At 39.9% G+C, this 13,230-nt stretch overlaps 1 protein-coding gene across 2 annotated transcripts in view; it reads left to right on the top strand.

Annotated features, from left to right (window-relative positions):
* Positions 1-11,972, top strand: part of LOC129768184 (uncharacterized) — a 41,362-nt gene extending 29,390 nt beyond the window's left edge. Inside the window, exons 2-5 of one of the 2 annotated variants that reach the window (XM_055769652.1) lie at positions 8,556-8,716; positions 8,775-8,959; positions 9,031-11,201; positions 11,259-11,971. In XM_055769652.1, coding sequence (XP_055625627.1) covers positions 8,579-8,716; positions 8,775-8,959; positions 9,031-11,201; positions 11,259-11,509 — 2,745 coding nt within the window. In that variant the 5' untranslated portion in view covers positions 8,556-8,578 and the 3' untranslated portion in view covers positions 11,510-11,971. Of the gene's footprint in view, positions 1-8,555; positions 8,717-8,774; positions 8,960-9,030 lie in introns of both variants that reach the window. The other variant, XM_055769651.1, reaches the window with a different exon arrangement.
* The last annotated feature ends 1,258 nt before the right edge of the window (positions 11,973-13,230 follow it).

The raw sequence follows: 13,230 nt of genomic DNA, 5'->3' as shown, positions 1-13,230 counted from the left end.
AATAAGTAACACCTTTAAAAAATAGGGAGTTCTGTGATACTCTACTTAAGAAGTTTGGTGTTCGTACTTCGTCAGCGTTTCTGGTATTATATCGATGAATATCACTTCCTCTTTCAATTCGATCACACAAATATCGAGGCAGCAATCCATTTATTATTTTAAAAACGAACACCATGGTCAAATATACAATTCTTTGCTTCACAGATAGCCATTGAAGCGTGTTTAGCATGAGAGCTGAGGAAGTGTATCTATTACAACGCAAGATCAAACGTATTACTTTATTTTGTAAACGTTGTAACCTCAACATTTGTGTTTCGTTAGCAAGGCAAAGAATGGATGAACAGAAGTCTATGTGTGGCGATATTATGGATTTATATAATTGAATCTTACTCGAAATAGTCAACTCATTCCTCAAACGGCATATGATACTGTATTTTTAATAAAAAGCAGTTTGTCATCTATAGGAACACCAAGATACTTTATCTCTCTAACGCGATCAAGTGTCTCACCATTTATCTTTACAAAACACTCGGTGTTATAATATCTCGAAGAAAATACCATGTACTTGGTTTTTCCAACATTTAATTTTAACTGCTTAAAGTTCAAACAAATACTAAGAGAATGCAAATCTCTATTTAAGTGCAATGCTGCGGATTCTAATTCTTTAGCTGCTATGAACAGAACTGTATCGTCAGCAAATAGATTTATATCACAAAAGCGTAAGACTCGCTTCCTTGTGGAACACTAAACGTACTAGCTATTGGTTCAGAAACAGACTCAGCAAAAACAGTCCTCTGTATTCGATTACTCAAATAACTTTCGAACCATTTGAATGCCGAACCCTCTAAACCAAAGCGCCGTAGAGTCTGTAACAACAAGGGCCTGGATATAGTTTCAGGGAAGGTCCAATGACATGAAAGCAATCTTGAACAACTTTTGCATTTACGTCATCAATACCAGCCGACTGTTCTAGTGCAAAACAAATTATTTTAGGTCCGCAAAAGTTATTGGGTGAAAAAATTCCAGCTTACATCTGCTGGCCGTCGGCTGTACTATTTCGTCAGGTTCTCTGACCAAATCAATACTATCATTGATAAGTGAAATACTGTCAACGAAATTTGAGTTAAACTTATTAGCAATTAGATTTTCTGATGTTATGACTGAATTTCCGAAAGTTATGGATCGCGGACAACTGTTTTTAGCTTTCATCAATATTTTTAAAATTTTCCACAACTGTTTGCTATTATTTTTGTTCTGATCAATCTTACTCTGGATATGATCCGTTCTGGCTTTTTTCAACGATCTCGAATAATCATTGCGAGCAACTGTGTAATAACACCAGTCGACCGCACTATTAGTGTTACGGAACTTTTTGAAACATCTATCCCTAGTACGTTTCATTCGGTCAATTTCACAGGTCAAGAGAATACCAACAGTTCTTGTTTTTTGGCTCAACAAATTTTGGTTCAACTAATTTTTTGGTACATGTTCGCAGAAAATCCGTAAGAAAAGATGCTCTTGTTTCTAAATTACCCGATACCGGATAAGAATCCAAGCTCCTAGTAACAAGCTCACACAAAGCATTCTTCGAATAATTTCTCCAGCACTTTATCAAGACTCTATCATTTAATTAACCGTCATTGTTATTGAAACTAATAAATATAGTTTCGTGATCTGTTATTTTCAGTTAATCAACGATAGATGATTTAACCGTGTCAAAATTTGTATACACATGGTCAATCAATGTTCTGCTGTACTGGGTTATTCGAGTAGCTTCACAAACAGTTTGTTTTAATCCAAAATAATCCATTAGGCACTTCAATTGGGAAGAATTTTGTTCATCAAACAAATTAATATTGAAATCACCAGCTATGATATTAATTGCACTGAAATTTAGAAAATGCTCCAACCAGTTATTGAAAAGTTCAACAAAACGCTGGTCACTAGAACTGGGAGAGTGGTATAATAGTCCGTAATTTCCAATCTGAATGCCTTTCTCGGTAGTAATACCCAAAAACCAATTGTTATCTATCGCTTCGTTGAACCGAATGTTGAAACATATTGATTCCTGGATATACATAGCAACCCCTCCAGTATGTTTGGAGTGCGACAAGCAAAAAGAAACTCTATAATCCAAAATATAGTACTGGTCGAAAGCATCAGCCTCTACTATATGAGTTTCTGTTATAAATACTAACAATAGACGTTCGTTACCTACAATTAACTTCAATTCACTGAAGTGTGTAGACAACCCAGCAATATTAAAATACAAAATATTTGAGTTTTTATTTCGTGCACTTGTCGTTGTTTGCTATTCTTCGTACCGAATGATAGATTTTCTTTTTTCAATAATATTTCTATAAACTGGGCAGTCTGTACTGTATGCTGGATGACCGACGTCCAAATTTAGCTTACGTTCTCTATTCATTTTTTGACAATTAATGCATCCAGCCGATATCGATGAGCATTCAGATGTAGAATGCTGTTTACTACATTTAGAAAATGTTTCTTCATTTGGACACTCTTTACTATTGTGACCAAAGCCTCCACATTTGAAGCACCTAAGAACGTTAAATGTTTCTGCTACGGGACACCGATCCCATCCAATATTTACTTTTTTAGCGCTCATTAAATTTTTAAAAGACTTACTGTCAACTTCAAGTACTACATTATATTTGTTGTACTTGAAGCGTGGATTCTTATAAGTTGTAACCACATTAACTTCACCTATCCCTATGCTTTCTTTTTAACTTTTCAACAAGTCAATAAAAACAGCAGAGGAATACTGATCAGACATTCCCAAAATTTTCACTTTTGGTTTCAATGGTTTCGGGATAATAGCTTTGTATTTTTCACCTGATTTGCTTTCAATGTCATTTTTTATGGAATTACATTTTTCTACAGTTGCACACTCTATGATAATCGAGCCTTCTTTCCCGTTTCGAAAGCTGCGGACATTATGCATTTTTGGATCGAGTTTATTCTTAATTTCTTTTTGGGTACTGTCATTACATTTAATCGAATCTACAGGTTTTACAACAATAACTGGACCAGCCATACGTTTTTCCAATATCTTGGGATTTCTCGCGACAACGTTCGCGAAAGATAATGTTTCAGTAGTATGGAAAACCTCGTCGTTTTTGCTTTCAATCAGAATTGGTTTATCATTACTGTTTGACATCACTTTTATTTTCCGACTTGGATTAAAATCGGATTCCGATCGATTATCCTTTTCAACTGTTTTTTTTTCTGTTTATTGCAACTATATTTTGACTTTCAAATTCATTCTTTTTGTTCAACATATTTGTTTCCATAATTCTAGCCACACTGCTCTCAAGCTTTACCATATGTTCTTGAAGGTTCCCGGAATAAATCGCCACAGAAAACGACTGCAACAGAAACCACCGCTTATAAAATGTGTAGTAGGCTATAAATATTGTGGCGCGGTATTGTATTTCAAAACAAGAATTAACCGGGCAAACGTATCGCCCCAGGCAAACGTAACGCCCCGGGCAGACGTATACCGTCCGACGCTCGCTAGAGCTCGGTCGGACATTGCTAAAGGATCGTATCCTATGTTTCAAACTAACCGGGCAATCAGTGGATCCCAGGTTTGCGTGCGAGACACCGCCGCTTCCGACGGCGGGTCGGCGGTGGACTCGGATTGCGTCATCTTGGCGGCATGGGCCGCCTCGATTCCTTATCCTCGCCAAATGGGGACTTCGTCCCCATTACATTGTCCTCAGAATAAATTTCGAAAAACGAGAACAAGAGAATAAATTTATAATAGAAATGTGAGGCACATGATGTTTTTCCCGCGCCAAATATTTCTAGCCTACTACACTTTTTCTAAGCGGTTGTTTCTGTTGCAGTTGTTTACTGTGGCGATTTATTCCGGTCACCGTTCTTGAAGAGCAGTATTAAGGCTCGTTTCCAAAACTTGTTTAGCTGTTTCCAATGCACTGTTTATCTGCGAAGCAACTGTATCACGAATATTGGTTATTATCTCAGATATGGAAGAGAGCTTTTTCATCTCCTCTTTCAACAATGACAACTACCAAATCATTCGGTGATTCACGTTTGCTTGCAGAAAAACACTCATTACACTTAAATAGTATGTTCGCATTATCATTAATCAGCTTAGCAGCTGCTTTGGTTAGATTTGTACAGCGCCTGTGTATACGAGCGCCGCAACTTCCAACACACGCAACTGGATCATCGCTGATCACAATACCTTCCTCGCACACACCACATTCATTCATTCGCCTAAGTACTTTATGTGTAGCGAAATATCAACTCAATAGCAGATCTGTGATACCAAAACCGGAATTTTATTAACAGCAGCTTGCGGTGATGCCACTTGCTGCTGTTTTTGTGGATAACGCTAAAAATAAATATCAGTTGAGGCAGCAACTTATACTTATCTCTTGCAATATCAATTGCGCCTTCAACTGGTTACAACGGATCACAAATTCGAACGGGATTTCACACACAAAAACGTTATTTTTCTTAGACACAAAACACAACGAACTGCAATCTTCGCCATTCGAAATAGAATCCTTGATGTCCAACAAACTCCGACCATGTACGAAGTGTACCATGTACAAATCCCTAATACTGCCGGTTGTTCTCTATGGACACGAAGCATGGACGATGCTTGAAGAGGACTTACAAGTCCTTGGTGTTTTCGAACGCCGAGTGCTCGTAACTGCATACGGTGGTGTACAGGAAAACGGAGTATGGAGAAGGAGAATGAACCACGAACTGCCGAAACTCTACGCGAACCCTGAATCCAGAAAGTCGCCAAGGCTGGACGAGAACGAGAGCAAGATTGCCGGACAACAGCCCTACAAAAATGGTGTTCGCATTGATTCCAGAACTAGAAGAAGAGGAGCCCAACGAGCAAGATGGTTGGACCTGGTGGAGCAGGACTTGGCAAGAATCGGTGCGGTCGTAAGTTGGAGAACTGCAGTTGGATCGTATTTATTGACGAAATATTGTGAAGAAGATCTTATCTCTCAATTGAATATAGTATAAAGTATATAGTATTATAAATAAAAAAAAAAGTTCAATAGTTTTTCCTCCTCGATTTTAAATTTTTTGAAAAAAAAACAGAATAAAATAGTGAAAATTGAATTATTTACCACCAAATGGAACATCCTGCATATAAAGTCCCCATGTGCATCTCGTGTTACTGGAAAACAACAAAAAGGGACAAATGACGACTCGCCAGTAATAAATATCTGATGGTTGCGGTCATCAAGAAAAAATAAACAAACTTAACTGATCATATTTTTCTACGCGACTAGATTTGTCACCTTGATTTTATTTAAACATCCGTTGGTACCGTTTTGCTTCTACTAGGGTAACACGAGGTGATTTGGTCATACGGGGTGATTTGGACCACCCCTATATCTCAAAAAGTACGGCTCAACTTGAATATTTTATAATATCATCTCCTTCTATTGTTGAACCGTATGTACCGTTTTGCCTCAAGTTCCGAACACTTCATTTTCAAATGTAAATTTACTGATCTTTAATGTTTTGAATAATTGAATAATAAAAATCCTGACATTCTTTGTGGTATAGGGTTTATTTTAACATCATTCATAGGTATCGAGACTATCTATAACTTTTAATACTAAGAATTTGCAAAAAAGTGACTGTCAAAACCAGTGATAAAATGTTTGCGTTAGCAAACTCGGAATTTGAATCGAGTCCAAATTTTAGGGAGTGTTATATTTTTCCAAAGAAGAATAGCTATTTCGCTTTGGTTTGATATATCGATAATCTGAATCGTTCTAGTAGCTCAAACGTTATGATTTTTTTTTAGGAAAATTGCATTTTGGGTGTTCGGAATTTGAGGCAAATGTAACCAAACATATTTTTAGCTTTTCACCAAATTCATATTCAATTTGTAAATTAATTTTATGGTGGCCAAATGAAAGAAAAGGCTCTATTGTATCCAAAAACTACATTAATTCCGCGAAAAAGTACCATTATGAGTAATGAGACACTGTTTAATGGCCAACAAAGCTTAAGTGTTCGGAATTTGAGACAAAACGGTACCTAACGTGAAAAAAACTTTGGTAAAATTCGACGTGTGGAAGAAAACGGTAGCATGAACATAACAAGCACTTTGATTGTCAAAAAAATGTAAGTTTTCCGATCGTGGCTTGGTCTAATTGATTCCAGATGCCACTGAATTGCCGAAAGAGGATGGGCAGACATCGTTGGAAGAAGGAGGATCTTGAAAGAGCAACGCAAGCATCGAAAGTGTTATAAAATGCTCGAACAACAGCGAAAAGATCCATGCAGGATTCGAGATGGTCTCAATCCAATTTTTCTGGTCTGGAATCTGGCCAAGACACCTGGTATCGATCCCAAAACACTGTTACTATTTGTAACATTATCTCAAAATACTTCACATAAAAATAAGTATGTATTTTTTCGATGAAACACACACTGGACCAAATCACCGCGCATCAAATTTTAATGTCCAACAATCATCTTCTTTTTTTTATGATATATTTGGTGATTTGAAGCTTGATATACTGATTAAACATTATTGATTGAGAGAAAACAATTGTAGTTCAGTGTACAAAGTGACTTTTTTCATTTAGACCTTATTGGTTTGGGAATATCAGGTGATTTGCTTAGGGGGTCCAAATACCCCCCATTTCCCCTAATAAACATTTGTACTGCATTTTTCTATTTTTTTTGCTCCTTTTCCATCGGTTGAATTGGCTGATCGTTCCATTATGCATGTCTATTCATAAAATGTTTGTTCCGTAGTGCTGGAGGATGGCAGTCCAATAGGTGAGACTCCCTTCCCAAGGAGGAAAATGCAATGTAATTTAATTACGTCCATTATAAGTTTCTGTTCCCTTTAATAGACCGCAAACTCAATCGCTGTGGAGCCGCCGTTGACTACCGCTAGTGGTGGGCAATGGTGGTGATAGGGAAAAATTACTTACGTCTACCCGAGGAACGTGGTCCAATGGGGATTCCATTTGGAAGTTTTACTCTAGTCAAGCGTTCCATTATCGAGCAAGATAGTTCGCTCGAAGTGTGAACATTGTTGCTTCTCGTTACTACAGTAAGGTGTAGGAGTACAAATTTGAGTTTGAGCTTAGTTTGCAGTGCGCTTTCAAAGACATGACAAACATTCGCTAGGTTCAATCAGTGAAATCATCAAGGAACTCACTTGTTTGCTTTCGCCAACCTTCAACTCGTAATACATTTTACTACCTGATGTATCCTGGTACACCGAACACGAGAATTAAAGATGTTTATGTTTTGTTTGAATAAGGAAATGAGAACGGTCTCTTACATTACCTGATGGAATATTGGATTATTTTCCAATTGTCCATTGAATTTTTGAGTCTCAGATCGTGTTTCTTTGTTGACGACGCCACCAAAATGAAAATAGGTCTCATTGGAAATTTCTTCCAAAATTTCTTTCAAAAATCAACGTCAACGTTTCAAATGTGAACAACTTCCCATGTAGAAACCGTAATTATTCAATGTAGTGATTCGATTTTTAGTTAAGCGCACTATAGAAATTGATTCACTCGTTAAGCAGTAGGTGCTTTCGTTCAACCGACCTCTGCATAAGGTATCACCACGTTTCCACTGTTTCTTTTCACTCTCACTTGGACCTCAAAGGGCAGCCAGTAATGTCGTTAGTAATAATTTTTAACGAATGCTGAACTATTTTCACATCTTCTCACGGACCCGAACTGACAATCGCTCGGAACGTAAGTCAATATTAATAAGAAACCCAATAAATAAACCTTCCAAGCATTGTTACTTCACCAATACGACGCCAAAAAGCGTCATCTGATTATCGCATCGTTCCGCCCCCAGCATCACCTCACCAACGCGTCGAGGGGACATCCCACAATCAGATAAAGCGTGGCGGCAACGCTTTATCACGACCGCATCTCGCGGAAATTGAGTTTTTATCTGCTTAATTGGCGACGACACCAAAAGGGACCGCCTTCGGTTGTGGAGGCTTGTGCAACCGGCGAGTTTCGGCGAAAGTTCATCTTGCCAAAAACGGGAAGTGGACTTTATTTTTATACCTTGCGACTTGCGACGCGTTGTCAGTGGCGGCAATTGTTTTCCTTTGGGGGGTAGCGGAAAATGTTCCATTGTAATCAAATATCTGCGTGTGAACATCCGATGGTGACATTCGTCATTGTTTCTTTTTGGGCTGTTTTAAGTTATGATTTTAGACTGTAATAATCGAAGTTTTGTTGCACAAAAAGTCGGTTCGCTGTTTCATGTTCAAATTATTTGTAAAAGCAGTAATCAAACCTGAAAGCCATAGTCTGAATTGTTTTAGTTTTACCGATTATCTCTTCTCTCGAAAAACGAATCTTGCGGGCTGCTCAAAGCAGTGTGATAATGCTTTGATTTGTTTTTATCTTTCATTGCTTTGCACGAGAAAATTCATATTGAGTGCCTCGACCGCATTCAATTTTCTTCCACTATTATGATTGTTTCAAACGATAAATTTAAATTGGTAACGTTTCACCCTTCGCCCACAGATTCCGCATTTAGATGATACAGAATGCTGACGGTGGTAGCGTTACTACTGGCCATATCCGTGCTACGGACTGCCGCACAAGCCCCAGCTGCTGCGCAAAATGACGTTCGAACACAACCCCAAACGTTGCAAATGATGATGCCAACCATCCCACCTAATCAGGTAGATCGATTACGATACTTCACTGTACAGTTTAAAACAGTTTTCGCTTCTATTTCAGCTGATCACTATCTTTCAGTCGCCATCACCGCTCCCACCGACGGACACAAGCACCACTCAACGTCAGGGTATTCATTACCAGCACTCCGTTTCCCTTGGTCCCAGGAGTAACTATTACGTTTACTACTCTGATGGTGCTCCAAACTCTCAGCACCAGCAACCACTCGAATATCAGTCTCTCATTGGGTAAGATCTACTTCGCAATGAACGCCGACAAATGTTGTTCCTAATTCCGACACTATCATTTCTCCTTTCAGTTTCCCCAACGAACAGTCTAGTCAAGTAGTGCTCAATACGAATTCTTTCCCAGTGCAACTGGTAACACTAGTGCAACCCACCGCGAAACCCGACGTTCAACGGGAAAATGCTACCGAAGCGTACCACTCGAACGTCGATCTGAATGATGAGGGAATTCAGAAGTTGGTCTCCTCCACGCAGGATTTGGTGACGAACGAAGATGTAGTCAGTATCAACAATGCCGAGGAGGAAGAAGTAACGGAGAAAAAATCCGATACTTCAGAAGCGGAGATAGACAATGAACCCAGCGAAAGTCGTGTGAATGAGGAAAAGTTGAAAGATAATCTCGCGGTTCCTTCCTTCAACCAGCCGATTATCGTGGGCGAAATGTCTGATGCTTCGGGAAGAAATCAGCGGTCCGGAGGGAGAAGATTCTTTCATCAAAAACAGATCAATGTGGAAATTATTGGCGATCCCAATGATCACAACAAAGGACAGTTTCTGAAGGAAACTACGTTCCTAGCCAATCAAGTTACACCGGATCCATGTGGAGACGATAAGAAATCTACCCATGTGCTGCCTAAACTCGAGATCAGTACAGTTCAGTCGGTTTTGTCAACAGTTCATGGGCGTGGGAAAACAGCTTCAAACACGGGTTTCTATTTACCCTCATCTACCGCCCTTTACATAGCTAAGGAGTCGACCACAGTCGCACCAAAGCCGGTACCTACCAAGTACCTGGCTCCGATTCAAGCAGGTTTGAGACTCCTAAATTCCGAAAAGACCATCGACGATTGCGTCGATCCCCCAAAACCAGAAGAGAAAACAATCGTTGAAATCCAGAAGAGCGTCAACGTCAACAATATTCTCGTCAAGGAAGAAGTTTCTCAACAGCAAGAACCCAAAAGCAACGTTGTCCATCAACCAATCTTCGTCGACAGGTACGTCGATCGAATCACCAAGCAGAACGTTATCGTTGAGAAACCCGTCCTTCAGCCATACATCGTCGAGAAGCCCGTCGATCGGATCATCAAACAGAACGTAATTGTTGAGAAACAAGTTCCTCAACCGATTATCGTGGAAAAGCCCGTCGACCGCATAGTGAAGGAGAATGTCATCGTAGAAAAACCGGTTCCTCAGCCTATAATTGTGGAAAAACCGGTCGATCGAATTGTTACCCAAAATGTTATTGTTGAAAAGCCGGTTGATCGAATCGTAACTCAACCGATTTATGTAGAGAAACCCGTGCCCCAACCTGTGGATCGTATCGTGGAAAAACAGGTTCCCGTACCCTATCCAGTGGATAGGATCGTCGAAAAACAAGTGCCAACCGCTGTCCCGGTTCCATATCCAGTTGAGAAACAGGTTCCGGTTCATCATTATATAGATCGACCAGTCATCAAACACGTACCTGTAGAAGTACCGGTGGAGAGGATAGTTGAAAAACCATATCCAGTTGAGAAGGTCTTGACAAAAGAGGTTCAAGTCCCCTATCCTGTAACCCAAATTGTAGAGAAAATCGTCGATCGACCCGTGGAGGTGGAAAAGATAGTCACCAAAGAAGTTCAGGTACTCTATCCGGTTACACAATACGTTGATCGTCCGTACCCGGTAGAGGTACCTGTTGAGAAAATAGTGGAGAAAATTGTTGATCGACCCGTTGACAGGGTGGTTGAGAAGCAAGTTGAAGTTCCGGTACCGGTTACGGTCGAAAAGGTTGTTGAGAAGATTGTCGATCGACCCGTTCCATACCCGGTACAGGTTCCCGTGGAAGTGCCGGTTCAGGTACCATTCCACTACCCGGTGGAAGTTCCTGTTGGGGTTCCCTTTCCGTATCCGGTTGAAAAACTAGTACCTGTTCCCATCCACGAACCAAAACCAGCCCACTCCATCATCAAAACAACAACCCACGAAAAGTTGTTCGATTTCCATAAATTGTTTGGAGACAAGCGACGACATTATAATATTTACCTGAAGTCACCGCCGCAACTTAAAAGTCCCGTTATAGAGGTTCCAGCTAAGCATATTTTTTACCACGAAAAATACCCGAAAAGTGATCTTCATTTCGGTGCCTCTATCCAAGCCCCATCGTACGTATCCTTCGCACAACTGAACATCTTACCGCATCCACATCATCACGAGAAGCCTCTGCCCGTTTATAGCTCACCCATTGGGGCCGACGCTTTCAACGGTAATTTCCACACCCACAATCGATTCCAACCGCTAATCGATCGACCTCGTTTTGTAGGCAAGCTTACCTACCCGACGCCGCCATCTTTTCAGCACCAGTTGCAGGTTTACAAGGATGACTACGTGGGGCCAACGCCCCTGCTCGAGGATCATTGGGCCGTCAAGAGTGACGTCAAATTTCGCAGGAGTCCAACGTATGGGAAGGGCTTGCGGATCGAGTATGGTGGCTTCAAGCCACCGCTAGTGCCATCGCTGGAGATCGACGAGAACGGGGTACCGTTGAGCGAGAAGGAACACAAGAAGGATTAGGCGTGGAGACTGATGAATGCGACTGAGGGGAAGTAATTTCTCCGTCGTTCTGTAGAGGGTAATGCTGATAAGACTCCTTAGTTGTAAGCGCAGAGTGGACATTATATTCATGCGTCACCAAGTTCTTAAAAATCATTTGCTATTAAAAAATAATATGTATAAGTAATTTATTGCATTAGAACGTATTTAAGAGACGTAGATGAAATACATTCATTTCATAATATGAAACGTTTAGATATGTATTACCCGAGCAACAGTTTATATTTTTTCAAATATACGGAACTATCTTAGTTATTTTCTTGATTAATGAAATATTGAAGTAGATAACGGGTGAGTCACAAGTAGCGGGATTAAATGAAAACACGTTAGGCGAAAACGTTTTTTTTTTTAAATTCAATTCTTTATTCCATTCTCCTTGATCCATACAATGTGCATTTGAGATGTGCAATAATTAGACAAATAGTGGCCCTTCATTTTCAATCTATTTCTAAATTTCTCGGAACCCTCGCCTTCAGGTTCTAGACCACCTTGAGATCCATCAGATGTTACGGGATTTGAGTTGTTAAGCTGTGGTGGCATCCCAACCATTTTCTTACGCCGTCTGGGACACTGTGGCCCAATACGACTCGATTAACCGCTTATGGAGTACCTTTGGGGGATTGTGTTATGGACAGTCAATCATAATGGTACGAAGCTAGATCCGACCAGAACCTGATATCTTCTTCTTTATGGAACTTTTTTCTAAAGCAACAAGTTTTGGCAAACAGTTCTTTGTGTAGTCACGTCCGATTTCGGAGGCTGTCTAACCATCCAAAAGACACGCTCTCGGAGGAAACAGGAAACTCTGTTCCGCGATCTTCATCGTAAACAAACGAAAACACACTTAGTACGAACAACGCCCACAAAAAGAAGAACAGAACCACACACAGCTGTTTCTCTCTCTCTCTCTCTCTCTCTCTCTCTCACGTGACCAGAAATTATCACCAATAGATAAACTTTCCAAATTTACAACCTGAACTTAGGAAGAACGATAATCAGTGTTAATCTCAGTGAGCCATGTTAAATAAATACAGCATAGGGGATGTCCACAGTAAAACGTAAAAATAAAATAAAAAGTAGAATGGTCTGAGCCTAGGGGCACGGACGTAAGTTTGACGTAGGACTGTGATTTTTCAAAACTATTGTTTTAATGTAATTCTTTCCAACGTTCAGAAATCTGTTATTTTAACTCTTTTGAAACTCCAAATGGTGGCCACGAAAAGAGCCGTTTGTTTGTACTCATAACCGTCAAACGAGTTGTAACAAACAAAGAACAAAACTTAGCTTTTCACAAGAGGTTCAACTGTCTAAATAAAAATAAATCATGAATATCAGTGTGGAATTGACGGATGTACGTTAAATTCACAACCAGATGGCGCAGCGAGTGAAATACTGATTTTTTTTTTGTTTGAAATTCGCTTTAATACGCAATATACGTATCTGCATGCTCGTGCTATTTATCTATTACCAGGTGCAGGTGCAAGCCTGTACCGTAAGTTCGGTACGATGCCTTCTAACAATCCACATTACAGCATCAGTTGTCGTTGTACAATTCGGGTCACGTTGATGTGGCGCTCGTTGTAGACTGAGTTAGTCATAACTGGGCTGCCATAATGTGCTCTATGTTTTCGTTCCTTTGATGACACATCCGGAATACGTCTTCAACGTCTTAATGCCAGACG

Source organism: Toxorhynchites rutilus, chromosome 2 (assembly GCF_029784135.1).
Source record: "Toxorhynchites rutilus septentrionalis strain SRP chromosome 2, ASM2978413v1, whole genome shotgun sequence".
Lineage (NCBI taxonomy): Eukaryota > Metazoa > Arthropoda > Insecta > Diptera > Culicidae > Toxorhynchites > Toxorhynchites rutilus.
The sequence above is the reverse complement of the archived record's forward strand: the minus strand, read 5'-3'. Positions and strand labels throughout refer to the sequence as shown.